The 27,070-nt window shown below is 47.6% G+C and overlaps 1 protein-coding gene and 2 non-coding genes across 3 annotated transcripts in view; all 3 read right to left on the bottom strand.

The window, feature by feature from the left end:
- GRAMD1C (GRAM domain containing 1C) overlaps window positions 1–24,289 on the bottom strand; it is a 44,494-nt gene extending 20,205 nt beyond the window's left edge. Inside the window, exons 1-2 of the mRNA XM_053455306.1 lie at window positions 24,121–24,289; window positions 23,690–23,800 (exon numbers count right to left, since the gene is read on the bottom strand). Of these exons, the coding sequence (XP_053311281.1) occupies window positions 23,690–23,800; window positions 24,121–24,183 (174 nt within the window). The 5' untranslated portion in view covers window positions 24,184–24,289. The remainder of the gene's footprint in view (window positions 1–23,689; window positions 23,801–24,120) is intronic.
- On the bottom strand, window positions 18,024–18,095 carry TRNAE-CUC (transfer RNA glutamic acid (anticodon CUC)). The gene has a single exon. It is a non-coding gene; the product is annotated as a tRNA-Glu (tRNA).
- TRNAE-CUC (transfer RNA glutamic acid (anticodon CUC)) lies at window positions 18,299–18,370 on the bottom strand. The gene has a single exon. It is a non-coding gene; the product is annotated as a tRNA-Glu (tRNA).
- Window positions 24,290–27,070: the final 2,781 nt, after the last annotated feature.

Below are 27,070 nucleotides of genomic sequence, written 5' to 3'. Positions count from 1 at the left end.
GCGTTATATTCCCATAAAGAAATGCGACATAAACACCCGTTATCCGCCAGCAGCCATCGCTGAACCCCGAGACAAACTACAGCAGCTGGAGAGGCCCAAAAAAACCCGTTAACCTTAAGACTGTGGCATTTAAACCTGTGGAGCGTTCGTTCCATATGTAGCAACCAGCTGTCACGAGTCTCAGGGTTTCACCCCAGTCTCGGGTGAATCAGCAGATAGTTAGGGTATTTACCCCAGTCTCAGGGTCTCAGGGGTAAATGGGCAGATTCTCCGGGTCACACAGTCTGGCGCTGACACCATCATATCCTACTCTGATTTAATGATATCTGAGCTTCACAGTTGGTGCTTTTCTCCCTGCTATATCACAGCTGGACCCCTGCTTGAATACAGGTGACTTCATTCAGAATATCTTTACCTCCTGACCAATCATGGTTTCCGTAATGACGGTTATTAGAGTTATTTGACACCATTAGTGAGTCGATGTAATAGAATCTCCGTGAAGGGATATTAAATGGTTAATAATTGCCTCCGAGTTCGCTTTTCAGATGCCCCAGTGGTGCGCTGTGGAGAGTAACCATTGGAGGGTTCTATACCCCAGTGGGGGCATCTCCGTAGCACAGAGAGTTGGTGTAAGTTTGGGGGATCAGAGCCTCCACAGCACACGGTATCCGTGCCACGTGATCTTATGAGGCCGAGTGTCTGCATATGACATCATAACGGCACTCAGCAGAGTGTTAGCGGTGTAGAGGTCAGTGCTGGATGGATAAATAAACCACTCGGTGCCACTACAAGGGTTCTGCCTTCTATTCATTACAACCACTCTATGAGCATCAAACAACAATACAGCGAGCACTGCCACCTGCTGGACAAACACAATACTGCACGTACCTGCTGGGGTACTGTATACAGCGCTGGGGGTTATATTACTGTATACAGCGCTGGGGGGTTATATTACTGTATACAGCGCTGGGGGGTTATATTACTGTATACAGCGCTGGGGGTTATATTACTGTATACAGCGCTGGGGGTTATATTACTGTATACAGCGCTGGGGGGTTATATTACTGTATACAGCGCTGGGGGTTATATTACTGTATACAGCGCTGGGGGTTATATTACTGTATACAGCGCTGGGAGTTATATTACTGTATACAGCGCTGGGGGTTATATTACTGTATACAGCGCTGGGAGTTATATTACTGTATACAGCGCTGGGGGTTATATTACTGTATACAGCGCTGGGGGGTTATATTACTGTATACAGCGCTGGGGGTTATATTACTGTATACAGCGCTGGGGGTTATATTACTGTATACAGCGCTGGGGGTTATATTACTGTATACAGCGCTGGGGGTTATATTACTGTATACAGTGCTGGGGGTTATATTACTGTATACAGTGCTGGGGGGTTATATTACTGTATACAGTGCTGGGGGTTATATTACTGTATACAGCGCTGGGGGTTATATTACTGTATACAGCGCTGGGGGGGGTTAGACTCAAAGAAGAATATATTTATTTCCATGGGACTTCCCCCTTAAAATGTATGTCCAAGAGTTTGGAGTCACTCGGCTGTTTTTATGGAAAACAAGGATATTTCTGGCTGTAACATAATTGTAAAAGGATCTCTAACCATCAATTAGCCTTTTAAACTTAAACTTAGATCAGCGAACACAACGTGCCATTAGAACATAGGAGTGATGGGCGTGATAAAGGGCCATTGGGACACAGGAGTGATGGGAGTGATAACGGGCCATTGGAACGCAGGAGTGATGGGAGTGATAAAGGGCCATTGGAACACAGGAGTGATGGGAGTGATAAAGGGCCATTATAACATAGGAGTGATGGGAGTGATAAAGGGCCATTGGGACACAGGAGTGATGGGAGTGATAACGGGCCATTAGAACATAGGAGTGATGGGAGTGATAAAGGGCCATTTGGACACAGGAGTGATGGGAGTGATAAAGGGCCATTGGAGCACAGGAGTGATGGGAGTGATAAAGGGCCATTGGGACACAGGAGTGATGGGAGTGATAAAGGGCCATTGGGACACAGGAGTGATGGGAGTGATAAAGGGCCATTGGAGCACAGGAGTGATGGGAGTGATAAAGGGCCATTAGAACATAGGAGTGATGGGAGTGATAAAGGGCCATTGGGACACAGGAGTGATGGGAGTGATAACGGGCCATTGGAACGCAGGAGTGATGGGAGTGATAAAGGGCCATTGGAACACAGGAGTGATGGGAGTGATAAAGGGCCATTATAACATAGGAGTGATGGGAGTGATAAAGGGCCATTGGGACACAGGAGTGATGGGAGTGATAACGGGCCATTAGAACATAGGAGTGATGGGAGTGATAAAGGGCCATTTGGACACAGGAGTGATGGGAGTGATAAAGGGCCATTGGAGCACAGGAGTGATGGGAGTGATAAAGGGCCATTGGGACACAGGAGTGATGGGAGTGATAAAGGGCCATTGGGACACAGGAGTGATGGGAGTGATAAAGGGCCATTGGAGCACAGGAGTGATGGGAGTGATAAAGGGCCATTAGAACATAGGAGTGATGGGAGTGATAAAGGGCCATTGGGACACAGGAGTGATGGGAGTGATAACGGGCCATTGGAACGCAGGAGTGATGGGAGTGATAAAGGGCCATTGGAACACAGGAGTGATGGGAGTGATAAAGGGCCATTATAACATAGGAGTGATGGGAGTGATAAAGGGCCATTGGGACACAGGAGTGATGGGAGTGATAACGGGCCATTAGAACATAGGAGTGATGGGAGTGATAAAGGGCCATTTGGACACAGGAGTGATGGGAGTGATAAAGGGCCATTGGAGCACAGGAGTGATGGGAGTGATAAAGGGCCATTGGGACACAGGAGTGATGGGAGTGATAAAGGGCCATTGGGACACAGGAGTGATGGGAGTGATAAAGGGCCATTGGAGCACAGGAGTGATGGGAGTGATAAAGGGCCATTAGAACATAGGAGTGATGGGAGTGATAAAGGGCCATTGGGACACAGGAGTGATGGGAGTGATAACGGGCCATTGGAACGCAGGAGTGATGGGAGTGATAAAGGGCCATTGGAACACAGGAGTGATGGGAGTGATAATGGGCCATTATAACATAGGAGTGATGGGAGTGATAAAGGGCCATTGGGACACAGGAGTGATGGGAGTGATAACGGGCCATTAGAACATAGGAGTGATGGGAGTGATAAAGGGCCATTTGGACACAGGAGTGATGGGAGTGATAAAGGGCCATTGGAGCACAGGAGTGATGGGAGTGATAAAGGGCCATTGGGACACAGGAGTGATGGGAGTGATAAAGGGCCATTGGGACACAGGAGTGATGGGAGTGATAAAGGGCCATTGGAGCACAGGAGTGATGGGAGTGATAAAGGGCCATTGGAGCACAGGAGTGATGGGAGTGATAAAGGGCCATTGGAACACAGGAGTGATGGGAGTGATAAAGGGCCATTGGGACGCAGGAGTGATGGGAGTGATAAAGGGCCATTGGAGCACAGGAGTGATGGGAGTGATAAAGGGCCATTGGAACACAGGAGTGATGGGAGTGATAAAGGGCCATTGGAACACAGGAGTGATGGGAGTGATAAAGGGCCATTGGAGCACAGGAGTGATGGGAGTGATAAAGGGCCATTGGAGCACAGGAGTGATGGGAGTGATAAAGGGCCATTGGAACACAGGAGTGATGGGAGTGATAAAGGGCCATTGGGACACAGGAGTGATGGGAGTGATAAAGGGCCATTGGAGCACAGGAGTGATGGGAGTGATAAAGGGCCATTGGAACACAGGAGTGATGGGAGTGATAAAGGGCCATTGGAACACAGGAGTGATGGGAGTGATAAAGGGCCATTGGAGCACAGGAGTGATGGGAGTGATAAAGGGCCATTGGAGCACAGGAGTGATGGGAGTGATAAAGGCCTCTGTGCGTCTATGAATAGATTCCATTAAAAATCAGCTGTTTCCAGCGACAATAGTCATTTACAACATTAACCCCGTCTGCGCTGGATTTCTGATCCATTTCATGTTATTTTAATAGTGCTTTTCTTTCAAAATCATAGAAAATTCTATCTGACCCCAAACGTTTGACCGGTAGGGTGTATATATATATATATGGGAAAGGCGCATCACTAATGAAGACAGTTAGGATTCCGGCATAAATCGGTTTCTTTCACTGAATTGTTAAGAAACTATGTTAACCATATGAAGGGCTAAAAACAAAACGCTGATTTAATAAATCCTGGCTACCAGGGGGTTAAAACGTCTTTGGATAGCGTGTGCTGGGTATTTGTGTCACCGTGTAATGGTGCGTTCAGAGAATTACGATCTGTCTGCACCTTTCTACACCTACTTTTTCCGTCTTGGAAATCTGACTTAAAGCATCCATTTAACCCTTCAATGTAGCTGCACATATATGTAGATCGCACACGCCATCAAGGTAAGCGACAGCACACAATATGACACGTCCGCAAGAACGCTGACCCTATTTGCACCTTTGGTGCACCCCCTTTGTTGTTCTGGCTAAGGATGATGGGAGTGGTGGTCCACAGAAGCACACAAACCTAAATTAGGCGGCAAGCGGCCGTAATATACAGCGGGGAGGCTCTTTACACTACAGAAACAGATATTATATATATATATATTATAGCCATTGCTTTATTTAACCCATAGATTGCCATCATTTAACTCTGAGCCCAGGTCGCCAGCTACGGGCACCCTGCACCCCTTTAAATAAGGTGAGGTTATTTCAACTGATCTCCACGTAGCCTTATCTTAGCACTCGCAGTTTTGATATAAAAAGAGCTCACCTGAGTTTAAGCAGGTCACTGACCCGCTAACCCCGCATTCTTCACGTATGTTAAAAACACGTTAACATTAAGACGGCTCATTGAATCGAAGTCCCTAGATCCGGGCGTCTGCTGGGATCCGAAGGATGCGTCTCCAGCCTCCTCTCTAATTTGGTATTTATTATTTATTGTTATATATATAGCGCCATCATATTCCGCAGCGCTGTACAATGTATTATTATTTATTGTTATATATAGCGCCATCATATTCCGCAGCGCTGTACAATGTATTATTATTTATTGTTATATATAGCGCCATCATATTCCGCAGCGCTGTACAATGTATTATTATTTATTGTTATATATAGCGCCATCATATTCCGCAGCCCTGTACAATGTATTATTATTTATTGTTATATATAGCGCCATCATATTCCGCAGCCCTGTACAATGTATTATTATTTATTGTTATATATAGCGCCATCATATTCCGCAGCGCTGTACAATGTATTATTATTTATTGTTATATATAGCGCCATCATATTCCGCAGCCCTGTACAATGTATTATTATTTATTGTTATATATAGCGCCATCATATTCCGCAGCCCTGTACAATGTATTATTATTTATTGTTATATATATCGCCATCATACTCCGTAGCGCTGTACAATGTATTATTATTATTTGTTATATATAGCGCCATCATATTCCGCAGCGCTGTACAATGTATTATTATTATTTATTGTTATACCGGTATATAGCGCCATCATACTCCGCAGCGCTGTACAATGTATTTGTATACACATAACACACGCGTTCCTGTATATATATACACACTGTATACACACATACATGTAAATATACATGCGGGTATTTAGAAGTATTTTTTAAGTTTTTCTATTTCCGGCCGTGGCTTTTGCAGAAACGTGATGCTCGTTACTCACGTGCCGCGCGACACCCTGTCCGGCCGGATATATCGCGTTACCTGTTTTGCACTTTAGGAATAAATTATACATCCTGAAGGCGACTTGAAGCAGATCTCGCCGGGAAGTGGGACATAACCCGGCCCGACAGCATCCGCTCTGCCATCCAAGAAGCCTCATTATGTGGGTGTCAGCAGTAATAATATCGAGGTGGAAAAAGCTTACTGGAGCAGCCTCCCAGCAGAGGTGGTAGAGGGTAATACAGAGAGGGCAGGAGATACCATGTATAACGTATAACATATAATGTATCTGCGCTGTGTTCCTATATACGGTATATACATATAGTTATAGAGGGTAATACAGAGAGGGCAGGAGATACCATGTATAACATATAATGTATCTGCGCCGTGTTCCTATGTACGGTATATACACATAGTTATAGAGGGTAATACAGAGAGGGCAGGAGATACCATGTATAACGTATAACATATAATGTATCTGCGCCGTGTTCCTATGTACGGTATATACATATAGTTATAGAGGGTAATATGGGGTGGGGTTTGTAAGGCGACACACGGGCTCTAGAGGGGCCCTCCGGCCATCGCGTGAGTTATAATGTAAGTGATAGCCGGGGGTCCCTTTAAATGTCCGCAGGGGGGTAACTAGAAACCACAGGGCTCTGGTGCAAAAATTGCTCTCAGCCCCCCCAACAGCCGCTCTGTGCCATCACTGCCCCCAAACAACTTGTCTGTGCCTTCTTTCCAATACACACTCTGGCACATATATCACAATCACGTAACAGTTTAACCCTAACAGTTACTACGCTCCTGGACAGAGGCGCGCAGGCATCGCGAGTAACCCTTTGCCTGCCAATGTCTGGATCCTATCAGCCATACCCATCACACCTGCCCTCTAGCTATAGGGACAAACACACGGCCTACGTAGTGCACTCATCACCAGCACTGGCTCTGAAAGGGTTACAAGGGTCTACTGCCGTGAGCATGTGCAGAAAACGCTCCCATTCGCTTTCCGGCAACCGATTGGCAACCAATCTCTGGTGAGAAAACCGGACCACGGAAGGAGTGTTGCTCTGCAGCTCCAGGGCTGCAGCTTCTTCGGAAGGTCGGTGATTTTATTGAATGGTTCCTTTTGAGAAGGATGACGAGCTCCTCTAATATGCATTCTTGGTTGGCGAGACGCGTCCCTTTAAATTTTGTGTCCGTGGCAGCAGAATTTGTTGACTTGCCGTGTTGGGCGTGTTGAGGTCGCGTGTTAAGGTCACGGGCGTCTCGTGTGTCTGTCAGCTTATAACACAGAGCGTATAGAATATAAATCACTATTATCAGCCGTGATTAAAGTAAATAAGATAAGTCCGTTTTTCTGATAAGGATCCATCATTTCCAGGACGAGCGAAATGTTCTCATCTCACAGATCGCGTTTACAGCAAACTGCGCTCAGACTCAGGTTGCCATACCAGCATAATTGCAGAGCTGGCTGCCAGGGGCTACTTATCTCCTGCCCCTCATAGGAGTCAGGAGGGGATTCTAAGCATGGTACGGGGCAAAGTTAGTCTCACACGGGGACGCGGCTGGATCTAGATAGCCTTTGAAGGGGTGGAAAGTGAGTAACTAATTACCCCTCCCTACTAACCCAAAGCCCCCTGGGGGGAGTAATTTCACGATATCGACCAGTGCTGCCCCCTGCAGGTGGTGGGATGTATAACCGATTCCCATCTGTGATATATAATCAGATTTGTCTTTAGGCTTTTGCCCCATCACAGTGTGTCGCGGTGGGGGGGATGGGCAGATTCTCAGGGTTTTACTCCAGTCTCCAGGTCTTGGGGTAAATGGGCAGATTCTCGGAATCACACTCCTTCATATTCTCCTCTGATTTAATGATATCTGAGAATTCACGCTTCTCTCCCTGCTACATCACAGCTGGAATCCCTGCTTGAATACAGGTGACTTCATTCAGAATATCTTTGCCTCCTGACAAGTCATGGTTTCAGTAAGGGCCGTTATAAGCGAGTCGGCACATTAGAATGTTTGCGATAGTTTCGATGAATTCATATATCTTGTCTTATTAACCCCCGAGACGCGTTTCTCTCGGATTGACCTCTCCGAGTTTTCTCCCAATTGTCTGTTTCTCTTGCAGGGAAAGGGTTAAACGCGGAATGGAAACCAGGGCTGGAAGTCACGGTAACTGCACTAGGGGCATTAGCAGAACACGGGGTTATAAAACACCGCATGAGCGGAACATCCCCCGGGCCAGGAAGCAGTGGGGCGCGCTCGCTAAATAATGCACATCCTGGCATCCCGTCAGACACGTGCCGGCCGCCGCTCACGTGGGTTTGGGGGGGGTGCGAGGCTCTCGTCAGGTCACATCGATCGCCTGCGGGGATTGGGGGGCGAGGATAAATAACGTGTAAAACGTGTTAAATATTAATAACCTTTCCCGCGGCGCCCGCACCGTGCGATACCCCCCGATACCGATCTCTACCTAACACAAGAGCTTCCTTTACTGACAGCCTGGGTCCTAAGTTTGTCTGGGGGGGCTTTGCCCAGACATTTAACGTGTAACTGAGCGGGGCATTTATAATAAGATTAATGGGGTTTATTTACCCCTTTTCATTTATAAAGCCGTTTCCTGCTGTTTCTATACACATTATCGGGGCTTTTAGGGCTGTAGAACCCTGCGATCCCCTCATACCCAGCAAACATTCTCACCTCCTAGAAAAGAGGGGCATCAGGGGAGGAGAGAGGGGCATCAGGGGGGAGAGAGGGGCATCAGGGGGGAGAGAGGGGCATCCGGGGAGGAGAGAGAGGGGCATCAGGGGAGGGAGGGGTATCAGGGGGGAGAGAGGGGTATCAGGGGGGAGAGGGGCGTATCAGGGGGGAGAGAGGGGGATCAGGGGAGGAGAGAGGGGGATCAGGGGAGGAGAGAGGGGCATCGGGGGAAGAGAGAGAGGGGCATCAGGGGAGGGAGGGGTATCGGGGGGAGAGAGGGGGACATCAGGGGAGGGAGGGGTATCAGGGAGGAGAGAGGGGCATCAGGGGGGGAGAGAGGGATTTTTACACACCTGGGATTAGTCTTATTGCCCCTCTGCTCCTGATCTGGGCTATTAACCCTTTCAGCAGCACATTTATAACGAGCCCGAGAGGCGGCAGACGGGACTCTGCTTTACTCTTTTAAAAAAATCGTTGACTTCATCCACTCTGTTACGGCCTAATAAACCTGCCCATACAGAGAGCATCAAATAAGTGTAAGCTCCTGTGACCAGGCCCCCCCACCTGTTGTATCTGTAAGTCATCTTGTTACATTATATACTAATTGTTATGTCCTGTCTACCCATTGTACAGCGCTACAGAATCTGATGGCACTATATATATATACAATAATTAATTATAACATACAATGCAGGACACGGCGGGGCTATTATATCCTCACTAATTCCTTTCTGTCAATTTTCAGTAAATGGTATGATGAGAGCTCTACTGGCAGAAAAAAAAGAGAGGCTGAGATGGAATGTATGGAAGTTTTTTGTTACTGAGGGGGTGGTAGATAAGTGGAGCAGCGTCCCAGCAGAGGTGGCAGAGGGTCATACAGTGAGGGTATTAAACATGCATGGGATAGACATACGTCTGAATCTAAGACGAGTCCAGCGACTGATTAATAAAGTCCGTTCCTCCATATACGCTAATTAGTCAGAGAGTCAGACTGGGTGATTAAGACTGAGCCATTCTATTGTTCCCCACAGGCAGTATGATAAGGAGTCGGGGGGTTTAGTAGATCGGGGCTCAGAATCATACAAACGGCTGATATGCAGCTGCCTGAAAACTTTATATTTTGGGGCAGAAACTGTTTTCTGTGATCCGTGTCAGTGAACAAAAAAAAAAAAACCCCAAATCCCGTCTCCCTCTATCTTTGCCCCGGTACCGGACGTTAAGGGCCCGCAGACACCAAATACCCTCTCGTGGGGAAGAAGAGAGAGCGGTGGGGCGGCCGGGAACACGAGGAGGGCCAGAAGATGGTCACCGTATGATAGAGAGGGGGGAGAGTGGCATTCAGACACCAGGAGGGCTGAGAGACAGACTGAGAGAAAGCGAAACGGGGCGACCCTAGCAGGTACCTGAAGCCTCTCCGTCACCCGCCTGGAGGGGCGAGAATCCGCGCTAAGAAACTATACAATACGTTTAAAATAAGCAAGTCAGCTTAACCCTTTCTATGCGCTCTCTGTAGTAGCGCTGGAAATGCTTCTGTTAATAAGTAGCAGGACTGGCTGTGAAACGACGGGCAGACAGGCGGTGCTGATGTGAATGCCGATTGGTCCAGCTACTGAGCCGTCAACATGCGCAGAGATTTAAACCCAAAAACCCCAACCTCAGCACCGAGGGCCAGAAAACCCCGCTCTACAGACACACAGAATTCCGGAACCCGGTAACAGAATTCCGGAACCCGGTGACAGAATTCCGGGACTCGGTGACAGAATTACAGAATTCCGGAACCCGGTGACAGAATTCCGGGACTCGGTGACAGAATTACAGAACCCGATGACAGAATTACAGAATTCCGGAACCCGGTGACAGGATTCCCGTTCATTATCAAGCAGTTTGCGTCTCATTAATATAAAAGGTCGTCTCTGCAAAGAACCTCCACATCCCCCACCTTCTGAAACGATTAAATGCCCCGGGGTATAATAACCCTCTATACTGGGCTATCTTCTTTTAACCCTCTCATGCCCCCGTGCCGTTTGCCTGGGGATGCGGCTCTACACAGCCGGACTCTTCATAAGGCCGACTAAACACATAAAGCGCTGCTTTTCAGGGAACCCATGGGCTTGGGGAGGGGCTAGAGGCAGCTCCACCCACTTACATTAAATACAGCCTATTCTGCCTCTCCTTGAGACCACGCCCATTTTATCATAGATGGCTTATTAATGCTCATGGTTATGAGTCTCCATCACAGCTCTGGTAGTCCGGGGGCCGGTGGACGTGGCCGGTGGCCGGCGGGGAGGCGCTGGGTAGTCACGCCGGTATATTACTTACATTTGCTTTCTGTTCCTCATCGGCCCCCCTGGGCGGCTCCAGAGAGGCTCTCCTGAGCGTGGGACTATCTTCGGGTGGTCCGTTGGCTAGCACAGGCCTATTCACCACTGCCATTACATCCCAGTCCCTGGACCAGCCCCCCTCTTCTTAAACCCTCTACTTCACCAGACTGATGGGAACAAAACGACTGAAAACAAACCAAAAATAAATAAATAAAAAAAATCTCCATTAACATAATTCGGTATTTACACAAAACGTATCCCAGCGCACCGGACGCCCCTGCCTGCCCAAATAAAGCGACCCCGTCCACATCTATTACATCATACAACCCAACAATGGGGCATAGAAATGTAAACTGCCCTGGCAGGCAATGGGTTAAATGTGCCGTTTCACCGGCTTTGCTGAATGGAACTCTTATAATTAAAAATACCCAAACCGTTCCCCCGAATAACTATTTTTGTTAGATTTTTTAAGGGAATGTATTAATACCATGTGACATAAAAGCAGGCACTGATTGGCTTAGGTTTTTTTTGGGGGGGTTGCATTTGTTACGCGATTGAGACTTCAGAGAAAAGAATAAAATCACAGATTTACAAAGCTGTCTTCTCGTGACAGTCTCTAGAGAGATCGTGTAGCGAGCCGTACCGTCCGTGGCCAGGGGGAAAAAACGGGTGTACTTAAAGAAGCCGGTGAATCGGATCCATCCTGCGTTATTCCACCCCGAGAAAAAGACAACGTTTCAGCCTCTTGTAAAGAAACATAGAAAGCCAAAGCCCCGCATTCTACCCGGCTGGGAGAGGGTTAATCCGGCACCGAGGCGTTTATCGTACAGAATTCTGACAGCCATCACTCTTAAGAGACATCTCGCAGCGTGTGATCTCCATACACATTATTTATATGAGAGACAGCAGTATGATAGAGCCCGCTGCCGCATACACAGTCCCTCCACAAACTCAGTATACAGCTGCCTGCTGCCGAAACCTAGAACCCGCCGGCCCCATCCGGCCCCCGTCTAGTCGCCCGTTTCTCCTGCTGTAAAGACGCAAACCTTAATCAGTCGTTGGTCTCGTCTTTTCAGCCATTCGCCTATCCCATGCATGCTTAAATTCCCTCATTGCAGTAAATCCCCTCACTTCTACTGGGAGGCTGTTCCATGCATCTACCACCCTCTGGGTAATGTTTAATATCCTTACATTACATTGCGGGTCATGTGACTGTCCGTTACACAACAGGGGAGGATATATCCCAAAACTCATCAGGAGGTTACAGCGCTCCCCAAATAACGCCCCATAACGTCAAACTTCTTAAGAGTCTGAAAGGGTGACGTTCAGCGCGGGAGAGATTCTAGTAAATGGGGGGGGGGGCAGGTTTTGGGTGAAGAAGCAGGGTTTGTTTATCTAATGGGAGAATTGTAAAAAATATGCAGTTTTTCACCCAATGTTTCAGAAAATTCAGAATATGTAGGAAAAAGCAAAAAAAAATGAGCCCAAATGGACCGGCGCGACCCTGTCTGCCGGCACCGACGGGAGCCTCCGGCTCAGTGACTGCACTGCGGGGGTTATGATCAAAAACAGATTCCTGGTGCAAAGACTGAAAAGTGGTTTTATCACCATAGCTCAGGAGATACCGGGGCAAATTACTGCGGCCAAAGAGGTCGAGGGAACGGAAACCAAAGCTCAACCAGCAACCGCGGTGTTAATGCAAGCCTCTGGGCACTATAGGGTTAACACACAGATAGATAGATAGACAGATAGATAAACAGACACAGATAGATAGATAGATAGATAGATAGATAGATAGATAGATAGATAGATAGATAGATAGACAGATAGATAGATAGATAGATAGATAGATAGATAGATAGATAGATAGATAGATAGATAGATAGACGGATAGATAGATAGATAGATAGATAGATAGATAGATAGATAGATAGATAGATAGATAGATAGATAGATAGATAGATAGATAGATAGATAGATAGATAAATAGACAGACAGACAGATAGATAGATAGATAGACAGATAGATAGATAACGGATAGATAGATAGATAGATAGATAGATAGATAGATAGATAGATAGATAGATAGACAGATAGATAGATAGATAGATAGATAGATAGATAGATAGATAGATAGATAGATAGATAGATAGACGGATAGATAGATAGATAGATAGATAGATAGATAGATAGATAGATAGATAGATAGATAGATAGATAGATAGATAGATAGATAGATAAATAGACAGACAGACAGATAGATAGATAGATAGATAGATAGATAGATAGATAGACAGATAGATAGATAACGGATAGATAGATAGATAGATAGATAGATAGATAGATAGATAGATAGATAGATAGATAATAGATAGATAGATAGATAGATAGATAGATAGATAGATAGATAACGGATAGATAGATAGATAGATAGATAGATAGATAGATAGATAAACAGACACAGATAGATAGATAGATAGATCGATAGATAGATAGATAGATAACGGATAGATAGAAAGAACATTCTGGAGGTTTATATTGTTAAAAATATCCCAAACCAGTTTTCTGGTGCGATTTTCTTTTATAGAACAGACTGGTTTCTGTATGTGAAGGTTTTCTTAGAATTACTGCCCCAGAAATCAAACCCGTAACAAGAAGCGCGACAGAAATACATAATAGTAATAACCACACGCCAAGCACACGCCAAGCACACGCCAAATATCTCATATAATCACATCGATGCCACAAATACATTTCCAGACACGGATAGCTCTGCGGAATCTGAATCAGGACTCTCTCCGGCTAATGTTGGACTACAATCCTCAGGGACTACAATCCTCGGAGACTACAATCCTCGGGGACTACAATCCGCAGGGTCTACCCTTCTCAAGAAAGTAGAAAACAAAGCCTCCCATTACGCCCAGTAACCTGAGAAGCCTTCGCCCGAGTGATGCGAGCGCCGCTCAGCAGACCCGTTTCATACAGTTACGGCCCCAGAAAGCTCCAGTTTACCACAAACCCACCCGAAAACACAGACAGGACAAACGGCGCCAGCCCCAAAACGAGCGGAGCGCCAGAAATCCAGCGTATAGAACCCAACGTCTCCACCACGGAACCCCAAACATCGCTCCTCGCAGCCTCATCACCCCAACCTCTCACCCTGAAATCCATACGCCCGCACCGGCTGCCGGCCCTCCTGTGGAGCTTCATGTCGCGTGTGGCCGGGGCGCTATCCGGTGGGCCGGAGGCTCGTGGAATCCGGCAGTCTCTCAGTAGTCTCCATTCTCCGGTTGAAATAATCACCTGCTTTTCTCTCGCTTGTAGCCAACATTTATACGAGACTGCGGTGAACAACACGGAGTCCAAAAACAAAATACCTGTCGCCCCAAGTCACCGGGATGCGAACGTAGCATGAAAATATAAACGTGTTTTGAGTCATTTACACGCACAGCGTACTGAGTGATGAGTAACATGACGGGATCAACGCCGGGACGCCTCGGGTTCCCTTCACGGATTACGTAAAAAAACAGGATAATATTCTAATCAAAATACGCGACTCTGTACATTCCCATTACCTCCCAGGGACGCCTCCTCAGCTGGGTCAAACGGAACACCTATGATCTGTCTCTACTGGGGCAACTGAGAGAGCCCATGACCCAAGTCTATCGGGCCAAATGGAAGAGACATTTCCAATTGTAACATTATCGCATGATCAGCGAACACAATGTGCCATTGGAACACAGGAGTGATGGGAGTGATAAAGGGCCATTGGATTACGGGAGTGATGGGAGTGATAAAGGGCCAATGGAACACAGGAGTGATGGGAGTGATAAAGGGCCATTGGAACACAGGAGTGATGGGAGTGATAAAGGGCCATTGGAACACAGGAATGATGGGAGTGATAAAGGGCCATTGAAACACAGGAGTGATGGGAGTGATAAAGGGCCATTGGAACACAGGAGTGATGGGAGTGATAAAGGGCCATTGAAACACAGGAGTGATGGGAGTGATAAAGGGCCATTGGAACACAGGAGTGATGGGAGTGATAAAGGGCCATTGAAACACAGGAGTGATGGGAGTGATAAAGGGCCATTGAAACACAGGAGTGATGGGAGTGATAAAGGGCCATTGGAGTACAGGAGTGATGGGAGTGATAAAAGGCCATTGGAACACAGGAGTGATGGGAGTGATAAAAGGCCATTGGATTACGGGAGTGATGGGAGTGATAAAGGGCCATTGGAGTACAGGAGTGATGGGGGTGATAAAAGGCCATTGGATTACGGGAGTGATGGGAGTGATAAAGGGCCATTGGAACACAGGAGTGATGGGAGTGATAAAGGGCCATTGGAACACAGGAGTGATGGGAGTGATAAAAGGCCATTGGATTACAGGAGTGATGGGAGTGATAAAGGGCCATTGGAACACAGGAGTGATGGGAGTGATAAAGGGCCATTGGAACCCAGGAGTGATGGGAGTGATAAAGGGCCATTGAAACACAGGAGTGATGGGAGTGATAAAGGGCCATTGGAACACAGGAGTGATGGGAGTGATAAAGGGCCATTGGGACACAGGAGTGATGGGAGTGATAAAGGGCCATTGGAACACAGGAGTGATGGGAGTGATAAAGGGCCATTGGAACACAGGAGTGATGGGAGTGATAAAGGGCCTCTGTATGCCTATGAAGAGATTCCATTAAAAATCATCCGTTTCCAGCTACAATAGTCATTTACAACATTAACCCCGTCTGCGCTGGATTTCTGATCCATTTCATGTTATTTTAACAAAATCTGCTTTTCTTTCAAAAACAAGGACATCTCTAAGTGATCCCAAACTTTTATACATCCTACAAAGAATGGTCTGTGAGGACGTATATATACACATTTTGTGTTAAAACGTAGCGTGCGCTCCTGAGAGTCAGTGTCAGAGGATGCCTTCCCTGCTGCCCGATTGCTCCATGAGAGTGATGGTGCATTTTAAGGGTTAATTTTTTTCTTCTTAAATGGGGGTGTCAGGGCCCCTTTAAAGATCTTTAAAACCCTTTAGGAGGGGAGGGTGTGCTTCGCGATAGGAGCGTGATGTTTGATGTACGCTGATGCAAGGTATTTTTGTTTTGGGCTAAATAAAAGCCTTCTTTGTTTTTAAGGAACTTCCCTGTCGGACTCTGGGTGGCGGCTCCTCCACGTCATACCGGTACAAGAGGGAGAAGAGGGACCTGTGAGCTTACAATCTACACGCAACCTAAATATACCTAATGTAACCACGCGTGCTTAACTTATACAGCCACAACTCAGCAAGGAGACCGGCCGAAGCAATGGGAACCACGTTTAACCCCCGGTCACCCAGCCCCACAGCCCTGTAATCAGCACGTTTGCTGGGTCTTTCCTAATTACACGAAGAGCAAAGCATGTAGAGTCCCGAGTATACCGACAGCTTTCGGTAACGGTTGGATAGGTTTGCATTGAGCGTGTTGTGGAGATCGTCGGTATTAATCGCTTCTGATCGGTTTTCTAAAATTACCATTCCGACCGCTAACGATGGAACGAATGCTGCAGGGTTACCCATAAACAGTGAATCTAATGATCAGTGCTCTTATTACCATAGCAACCAACTGGATTTTCAAGCTTTGCATCACGACAATTTTTATGCACAAAACCCGTAACAGATTTTTACGGTGGTAGACGGGGGAACAGCCTCCCAGCAGAGGTGGTAGAGGGTAATACAGTGAGGGTATTAAACATGCATGGGATAGACATACGGCTCCTGAATCTAAGACGAGACCAACGACTGATTAAGGTTTGAGTCTTTACAGCAGGAGAAACGGGCAACTAGACGGGGGCCGGATGGGGGCCGATCTGCTGCACGATTCTATTATCTGTATTGATACTATGTTACGCTGACCCCATCAGATGATCCCGGTGTCCCTTCACTACGCGACGTACTGATGTGTCAGGATGTGTGCGGTGAGCGCCGGGCACACTGCCGGTCAGGTCGCTCCAGGCGCTGAGTGTTTTGGGAGTGAGCGATGCCAGCGCGCTCCGGATGTTATCAGTCTGCGCCGTTGCATCTGCTGTGACTTGCCCGAGTAAAGTTCAGGAAGTTGGCAGCGAGAAGCCTTTACTGAACCTCATCTGATCCCCAGCAGAAACATTTAAATAACACGGCAAAGTCACGTGATCTATGAAACCGGGTCTTTCCATATCATACGTGTTATGGGAGGCTCTTTATACCCCACGCTACAACCCAACAGGGGAGCAAAGAGCGACACAGAGATTTGGGGCTCAATGGGAGACTGACCACACTAAACAGGGACACTTGGCAGGTATGCTCTAAAATTATATCTTAAAGAGGATAGGCATGGCTATTAGGCTTTATCCAAGGACTGGCCGCGCCACGCAGGGACACCTGGTTGGTATGTTGTTTGGGGTTCAGCACAAATTGTAGCTAATTTTAATGAATTTACATAGAATTTGAATGTGCTGGTAGATCGGCCCCATCCGGCCTCCTCAAGTCGCCCGTTTCTCCTGCTGTAAAGACTCAAACCTTAATCAGTCGTCGGTCTCGTCTTAGATTCAGGAGCCGTATGTCTATCCCACGCATGTTTAATCCCCTCGCTGTATTACCCTCTACCACCTCTGCTGGGAGGCTGTTCCGCTTAAACATCCCTCCTGTCCTTCGTGAAATCCCTTTATGTATTTACATCTCTCTGTTCTGTGTATGTATTGGGTTTGGGAACTGGGAGTCTCATCTCAGGGATGCTTTTCCTTATCCCCGTAATAATTAGTTTGTGTCAGTCCAGGGGAATGCTTATTAATGACGGCAACGCCTTGTGAGACAAGCAAGTTTTTCTGGACCCGCAACAAACGCGCAAAACGAATGTTCCTGCTCTGTGGTCTGAGCCACGAAAAGGTTACCCAAAATATCCTTTATTGGGAAGACGGGGGGTGTATATCACCGGCACGTGCGTGATCTGCCACGGAAGGAGGGAACAACCCCATCATCCTCAGCCAATGGCTGCTCAACCCTAGCACCCTGACTCACCAACCGACGCTGGCATTTTGGGGACACCCGTCTTGCAGAATAAATTTTATAGAACTAATCTCGTCAACAATCTTTGTTTTATCATCAGTTCGATTAATTTAACGTAATCTAAAGTACAATTTTCATACAATGTTTTTTTCATTACAAAATGCAAATTATTATGAGTTTTGTTGATGACGTGAAAACAAAAAAGCTTGCGTTCCCTGACCGGGAATCGAACCCGGGCCGCGGCGGTGAGAGCGCCGAATCCTAACCACTAGACCACCAGGGACTGGCATGTTACGCTCTTCTGACCTGTCTCTCTCCCTGGGACTCTCCAATAGAAACAGCAGCCACCATAAACGGCCCCTTTAACAATCCTTCTTCTAACAAGCGTTTCATTAATTCAATGTAATCTAACGTATGATTTTTATTACAAAATGCAGATTATTATGAGTTTCGCTGATAATGATAAAATAAAAAATAAAAATCCTCTTCCCTGACCGGGAATCGAACCCGGGCCGCGGCGGTGAGAGCGCCGAATCCTAACCACTAGACCACCAGGGATAGACACTGCTGTCTTGTGACCATTTTCTCTCTGGTCTCCCCAATGCCCCTCTTTCTTCCCTGATGCCCCTCTTTCTTCCCTGATGCCCCTCTCTCCTCCCCCGATGCCCCTCTCTCCTCCCCCGATGCCCCTCTCTCCTCCCCCGATGCCCCTCTTTTCTAGGAGGTCAGAATGTTTGCTGGGTGTGAGAGGATCGCAGGGTTCTACGGTCCTAAAAGACTGAAGATGTCCCCCCTCCTCTCCGAGTGCCAGAATACGCCTGGGGACTCGTGTGGCCCTCACACCGCGTGTTTTCAGGTTGATTCCGAACATGTTATTCGGTGACGTGTGATGTCACATATTACATATTAATGAGAAATCATTAACCCCTGGCAGGCATCCAGCGGGACCCCCTGGTTTCATAGAGGGGCCAACGCTATATGATCGATGGAGAAAGGCGCATCTGAGCATCATTAAAGCTGCTGTTCCAGTTGGAAGAAGCATTAATCGCACTATAACTATAACAAGGAAATAAATGCTTTATTTTTCCTCTGATAATCACATAAAAAACCTCGGGGGATATAATGTTACCCTGATTTTTTTAACCAATCAGATTGCCTATAGCCGCCCCAAACCCCTGCCGAAGGGGCCACGGCTGCTGAGATGCCCCAGCCATGGGGGTTAAGAGGGTTGTTGGGCTCTAGCTATTCTCGGAATTGGCCGGTAAGGAGATAGAGGTGGCAAGTGGCGAGCGGGCGCAGAATGTTAGGAGCCGCGTACACTGGCGTCACTTTACCCCGAAATGTATACACGGCAGTCCCTGCATATCGAGGTTCTAAAGGGACAATGTACGCAGCAGGCAGCTGTATAGAGAAGAAGCTCAAAGGAGAGAAGAGAGAGAGGAGGTGGAATAGAGAGAAGGAGACGGAGGAGAGACGAGAAAGAGAGAGAGGGGGGGCGGGGGAGAGACGTTTAAATACAAAAAGGGGTTTAATGAAGGACAGGAGGGAAGTTTATTCCAAAGGAGGAGAAAAGTTACAACAAGAGACTGGAATCTAACACTAGAGGATCAGAGACTGAGATGGGTGGTAGATAAGTGGAACAGTCTCCCAGCAGAAGTGGTAGAGGGTAGAGGGAATTAAAACATGCATGGGATAGGCATACGGCTCCTGAAACTAAGACGAGACCAACGACTGATTAAGGTTTGCGTCTTTACAGCAGGAGAAACGAGCGACTAGACGGGGGCCGGATGGGGCCGGCAGGTTCTAGGTTTCGGCAGCAGGCAGCTGTATACTGAGTTTGTGGAGGGACTGTGTATGCGGCAGCGGGCTCTATCATACCGCTGTCTCTCATATAAATAATGTGTATGGGGATCACACGCTGCGAGATGTCTCTTAAGAGTGATGGCTGTCAGAATTCTGTACGATAAACGCCTCGGTGCCGGATTAACCCTCTCCCAGCCGGGGAGAATGCGGGGCTTTGGCAGCCTGTGCCCGGTGAGCGGATTTCCCAAAGGTTTGCGCTGTTACTTTAAAATATTTCACAACAATTTCATGCTGCGTGTATGAAATGAGCCCAATCCCCCAGCTGTGCCCAAAAGCGTTCATCCCGAACGGCATATGGCAGTTTAAACAGGAGCCTGTTGAGGTCTGCCCACTCCGAGTAGCGGCCGCACAGGCATCTTACCTGCACCCGAGGAGGACGGATCAGCCCCGGTAAGAGTTTAGCGCTCCGTGCAGGCGACACGCTGTCACTCGCCCTACCTGGCAGCTCGCTGGATGAGTCCGTCTTAAGGCAGGCAGAGCAGCTCACCTGGAACATACCACTTCAACAAAGAAGAGGGGGAGCTCTGCGCAGAAACGCAGGAACTGGGGCGTTAGAACCGTGGGAGGTCTATGAAACTAGCATTTTTTGTTAATTATAGAATGATCGCTGCTCTAATTACGGTTATTTTAAAACCCAACGGCTAAAGAAGGAAGAATAATAAACGTCCCATTTCTGCCCCCCCCCCCTCTAGCCTCCTGTTTTTTAATTTGTTTTCTCTTTATTAGATATTTTCTCTGGATAAACAGGAAAAACTCCAGACTAAAATCACAGAACTTTCTATTAAGCGGATCGTGGAGAGAACTTTTGGAACTGTTATAACGGCTTCTAGAATTGTTCCAGAAAAACGAACTTGGATTTCGGAGCTGTATAGTTGGCGGTTCTGACCCAAAGAGTCCTCTGCGTTTAATGTCACCGCGGCGGAACCCTGGGGGTCCCTGTTTAGCTTTTGTCTTTCTAAGCAATGATGCTTCTGACTGGTGCAGGACTCAAAAACCCCAACTCCCTATTAGTTTTAATGGGAGAAATACAAAAACATCTCATTGCAGACTTTAGACATAATAGCTGAATCTGCGAGTCCCGGAGAGCTGTTGGGTTCATGTTGATGAATACATAGATCGGCCCCATCCGGCCCCCGTCTAGTCGCCCGTTTCTCCTGCTGTAAAGACTCAAACCTTAATCAGTCGTTGGTCTCGTCTTAGATTCAGGAGCCGTATGTCTATGCCATGCATGCTTAATGCCCTCACTGTATTAGCCTCTACCACTTCTGCTGGGAGGCTGTTCCACATATCTACCACCTCCTCAGTGAATAGTTCCTATGTAATATATCCAAACATTTTCACAATCAAAAGCTCTCAAGTTAAAAGAAAGGGCACCTCACTGATTTATCTATACATTATACAGAGCATCTCACCGGAGGAACACGGCGCGGAGGAACGCGGCCCGGAGGTGGCCCATATGGACGGCTGCCGAACCTTCAGCTTAATTAAACTTTATTTAAAAACCAGAAGAGCAAGTAAAGGGTTTGAAAACACAAACACGTCTCTCATGTTACACTCAGCAGGTTAAATACAATAGAGAGCATGACGTACACAGCCCTGACCCGCTCTGACCCCTCCGGTCACCCGCGAGTAGTCAGACGTGGCCCCTTTTAAGGACATACTGTTACGTCCATCTGGTTGCAAAGGGGTTAATCTATAAGCTACTTCATATTGTGATCAGTTACTGTATGGAGCTCTAAACAGAGGACTCGGCAAAGGTCCTCGTTGGGCTCCGGCGCCTCCTTTCTTCCATTAAACAGGAATCCTGGCCGGTGTAACGGCTGATCATTTAGCCCCGTCGTCTAAAGGTGCTAATTGCGCAGGTAGCGCCAGGGGAATGTTTGTTATTTTTTAATTAACGTCGCCAATTTCCAACAATTGGATGCATTAAAAATGTAAGCGCCTGTTAAGGGATCGTGGGTGATCGCGCGAGACACGGGAGCTCACGTTTCAGGCGCAATTAGATCTGTCTTCCGAGAACATGCTGAGGGGTGGATGTTTTTTTAAATATTTTATAGGAAAGATAACCCCCGTGCCTGCGCCGCCTGCCTGACAGTCACCGTTCTCTGTGAACAGTTCATATATTTCTTTAAATCTAATTCAACGTCCCGCCATCTGACTGCTCGTAAAACATTGTAACGGGACGCGCTCACTAAAGCCGAGCGGCGAGCGCAGAGGGGTACAGCGAGCTCGCGTGACAGAAGATAAAAACACACACATGATGCAACTTGTGTTCAGGAACAATACAGTACAGGCAGGAACTGGCCCCCGGCGGTAAGAGGGCCCTGTCACCTTCACAGCTCTCTCCACTTGCAGCCGACTCTCACCTGTCCAGGTGCGGCTGCTTCCTCCCTGCAGACAGGTGGAGAGTCGGTCCTGCGTCAGGGACTTACCTGGGGTAACTAGGTCCCCCGGTGGGTCATCGCCCGGTACCGTCCTTGCATCTAATACATGTAGGGCTGCAACTGCACCGGGAGCCACAGGGTGAGGGGTGCATTAGAGCCACCCAGCAGCAATGCCCCCGCACCCATATCTGTCTCCAGATGCAGGACCTTCAATCCTGCCCCAGGCACCAAGAACACACGTCCTGGTGCATTGTTCTGCGCATGGTTGCTTGCAATGCGTTTCACTATATAATCTGATGTGGGTTGCTCTTCCTCGCCCGTGTGGGGAACCTGAACTTTGGGAGCTTTTTATTCCTATTTGGCTACCTGGCTTTGACCTTGGCTTGATCACTGACTCTGATTGTTTCTCTGCCTGCCCTGACCTTTGGCTGGTCCACTGACCCTATAGGAACGCTGCCTGCCCTGATTTTCTGATTATCCGGACTGGTGGTGGGTCTGCGTCTTCCTTTGCTGAGTCCTGGCGTTTATGGAGGCGCATGTACAAAGGGCACGATTGGTCCAAGCAGATGACCTCCTCTCTCAGGGCTTTACTTGGTCGTCTCAGTCCCCGGGTCCATCTGTGAGGCAGCATCCATACATATTCCAGGGCTACAGTGAATGTCTGCGTTTGTCTAAAGCCAACCCTGCCCAGAGTAAGAAAACACCCCACAGAAGCGCTTATATCAGAGACGCTCTCTAAAGAGGGAATCTCTCCACTTCCCATGGAGCCTGTCTCCTGTTAAAGGGAAACTCCAGCCATCGTATATTTAACATATATGATAGATGAGGGGTCCCTTTATTTTTTTGTTAGGCCCCCAAAAGCATTAGCTGCCCCCCCAAGAAAACAGTTCTCCTGCCACGTGATATATTTACTGATATATACTGATATATTTACATTTACTGTCAGCTGCAGCACTGACTTCAATGAGAAACGCCAGACCGCAGCGTACACAATATGAAGCTGCAGCTTCTCCTGATTTCATTTTTAGTACCACAGGTACTCACAAAGTTTCTTGAGGACCCTGCGGTCCCTTTAAGTAATGCCACGAGGTGGACTGTAACACGACTGCGTATCTCGGCTGGAATTTGGAAACCAAAACGTTTTCCTTCGGCGAGCCTTGTGTTAGTTGCCCTGCCATAGGGTTCCAAACTTTAAGTCATCCCCAAAATATCGGCCCAGACTGATTTATTTTTCTGCTCTGTTTTTAATTCATTCCAATAGATTGATTAATTAAAACAGGACTGTGTTTAAGCTGCTGTTCCACTTCCTGTGAAATGTGAAACGTTGCGTCATTTATCATTTTTCAGGGAACGCTTAAATGTCATGTGACAGAAAAATTAGTCACTGATAGGCTGTTGCCACAGAAACCGAACTAAGCTTCGTAAAGGTTTCTGAGTTGATTTTACGTAATGAAACCTTCAGAGGAAAGAATAAAATGTCAGAACTTCCGGGAGACAGCAAGGCATGGTCTGCCCAAGTGGAACGGCAGCTTATTTCGAAACCACGCGAAGAGCCGACGCCACCGCTTCCTTTTGGGGTTTTTACACCATTTTAATGATTCGGACGGTGGAAAGAGACGTGGGGACTTACCAAAAAGCTCCAGTCTGAGCCCCAGGGGTTTGGGGGCCGCTCGGGTCCAGGGCTCAGCGGATCCTCTATCGTGTCCCGGCCCGTATCACCAGAGCCGTCTTCATTTATATGCTTGACAAAATAATAAAAATAAATAATAATGATAATCATAAAAAGCTGAACTATTCATCCCAGCATGGCATTTATCCTTATTTACCCCTCTATAGAGAATTCCAGGACCCTCGACCCGCTCCCCGCCCCACTGACCTTTTCCTGACCAGATACCCTCTTAGTTTGCCCCCATCGCCCCCATTATCATACCCCCTCAATCTGTCGTCTCTCCCAGCTCATTACCTTTGTGCCCCCTCTCCATTTCAGAAGCCCCCTCACCCTGTCGCCTCTCCCAGCCCATAACCCTTGGGTCCCTTCTCCCATGCACATGCCCCTCTTACCTTGCCCTCACTCCCAGCCAGCTGACTCTCCGTTAGCCCGGTAACTTGCTCAGGCTCCTCCATTACCCGGGGATCCAGAGGATGCTGGTTGCCAGGGAGCGCGTATCCTGGTCACCATAGTAACGGCCTGAAGCAGCTTCCTGGAGGCAGTGTCTGGGTATCTCCCGAGTGGCGCATGCGTTCAGAGTGTGGGGGGGTGGGTAGCGGGGATCACAAAAGTTGTACGGATAGAGACCCGTACCCCGAACGCACCCCGGGACCATGCAACTTCCTCCCCAACTGCAGCCAATCGGCATCTGTTGGGGAGGGCAGACGGCAGCCAATCGAAAGATGCTATGCAATAGGCGTGGCCACGTGGACCCTTCTGCTGAAAAATGGACCAGCCTGAGACCTGGGAGCGTTTAATATCACGTGACACACACACACATTAACCCATACAGCGACACATCCTCGCTATTGGCCAAAATGGGGCAATTAAGGTTAAGACATCAGCACCCAAATCCCCGATAAATACCCCTCTCGCCTCCCCTGATGCCCCTCTTTTCTATCACAGGGTTCTACGGCCCTAAAAGCCCCGATAATGTGTATAGAAACAGAAACCCATTATTATTCTAATTGCCTCCATTTTTTCAGCTTCTCTGTGTATCCGGAGAACGTCTCCCGACGGCAGGGATTTCACAACCGAATGACGTCATCACCACAAACAGTTGCGTATAACAAAATTAAGAAATTCTTTCCCTAAATGTTAAAAGCCTCTGAATCTGCCCGAATGACCCCCGACAAAAATGGGTTAAAAAACATTATCTGCCAACATATTGGCCCCATCCGGCCCCCGTCTAGTCGCCTGTTTCTCCTGCTGTAAAGACTCAAACCTTAATCAGTCGTTGGTCTCGTCTTAGATTCAGGAGCCGTATGTCTATCCCATGCATGTTTAATACCCTCACTGTATTACCCTCTACCACCTCTGCTGGGAGGCTTATTTGCTGTGACTCAAGGCAAGTGGAAGTTCTGACTTGGTGCAGGTTCCAGCTCTGGAACGTCTTGGAATCTTCAGATGGAGCACGTGGGGCGTCCGAGGACTTTACGAAGATCTGATAGACCAGAAGTCTATCTTTAAAGCCCGAGGGCTCTGGGGGCTGCAGACGCTCCATGCTTTTGGGGCTAATGGAGAGACCACCTTCTACCGAGGCCACCTCCACCCCAGAGTCACTTAAACTCTTCTACCACGCATCTTAATGCAGTCCCTTTAACCCTCCAACCCCACTCACTGTATCACCATAGTGCAGGTATTTAGTAGATCAAGCCTTAATCATTCTAAGCCCCCCCACCCAGTTAGGGAGAAGATATTGTGTTTAAAGGGACACTCCCGTGTGGCCTCACCACCGTCATGGATCCTTTTAGGGGCCACAGCTGAAGGCAGCCAATCAGGGTTCACAGATCCCCCAAACCGGCGCCGGGCTGACGCTGGAGATGATTGGCTGCGAGTCTATCGCGTGAATGCAGGATCAGCCCAACACATCCCCTGCAGATGAGGTAGCTGGTGGGGAGGAAAAATGCATAAGGGGGGATTCTGTAGGACCCCTCCAGTGTTTGGCCACGCAGCTATGAGCTGCATTAAGTGCATATAGTGACGGGAGCGACCCTTTAAGAGATTAAACCCTTTGGAATGTATTTGGAAACATTGTTTCTGGTTTTAACAAAATCAAACATTTTTTAAATTTAAATTCATATTTTATTCTGAAGAATTTCAACAACTTTACACATATTTCAAGTCACAAAATCGGAGCGCTAGTTATTTATTTTTCTATTCTTTCATCCCTTTCATCGACTGGAAAGAAAGAACCGATACAGTGAAGCAAAAAAACAAACAAACGAGACAACAAACAACACGGAACAAAAACACAGAAACAATAAATGACCGAGGAGCCGCTGAGCCCTGCATCGCCCGCCGGCTGCTTACAGCACAATAAATACATTGCTTTTCTTTATATTCCGCGTCATACTTTATCTCACCCCGGTGGTCTCAACGTCACGGCACCAAATACAGACAATTCTACCCAATACGAAGGATTTAGTAGAGCGACGCCATTAGCGTTTATTCCGGGGGGGGCGGAGATTCTGGGTGTATTTCATCCGATTCCCCGCGTTCTAAATATCTATGGAAGTTCATCTTATAATGCGGATTTAGTAACGCTCGCAATCCGTATTCGAACATCACCTGCCTGAACACAGGTGGGTGTGGTCTGACACCTGCGATCAAGCAGGGAGTTCTAGAATGGTTTGGGAACAGAGGACAGAGTCGGTTTACGTGGTTAACACCGTACCTGGGAACATCCAGGATCCAGCGGCCATGTTTGGGACGCCAATGGGCGGTCCTGCTGACATCGGTGGGCGGGGCTAGTTCCGCATGGAGGAAGAAGCATTGCTTGGAGAAGTGGGCAGGGGTGTGGGGTGTGATTGACGCGGCGCCTCACCTGGAGAGCTCCCAGGTATGGTTAACACCTTGAGTGACTGAAATATGACATCACTTCCTGTCTTTTATGGCTTTACTAAAGAGAATATTTTTTGTACCTGTACAAAAGACCTTAAAACTTTATTTATCACCGAAGACGTGGTTTTAACGCGGAGCGTTCGCGCCCCTACTCTACAAAGTAGCGTATTTATTAAAGGGGCTATAGTTATTAACCATTTCCGTACCGATCGCAGTGCAGCCCTAAGCCAGATACAACTATGATTCCTGAACTCTTAACGCTCTCCCTTTAAACTCACTTTTCTATCAGCAAATATACAGCATGGAGGCTGTAAAAAAAAAAAAAAATAATAATAATATGGTAAATGGGCTCCGAAAAAACCATGGCGTGGTAACCCCTTCAGCACTGGTAGGAAGTGAGTATTTTTCCCAGTAAGGCTCTGTCCTTGTTATTAGCGCCTTGGGGCAGGTCGGGTGGTA

The sequence above is a fragment of the Spea bombifrons genome, chromosome 2, assembly GCF_027358695.1.
Source record: "Spea bombifrons isolate aSpeBom1 chromosome 2, aSpeBom1.2.pri, whole genome shotgun sequence".
NCBI classification, from domain to species: Eukaryota; Metazoa; Chordata; class Amphibia; order Anura; family Pelobatidae; genus Spea; species Spea bombifrons.
Note: the sequence above shows the minus strand (reverse complement) of the source record. Positions and strands in the feature narration are given on the sequence as shown.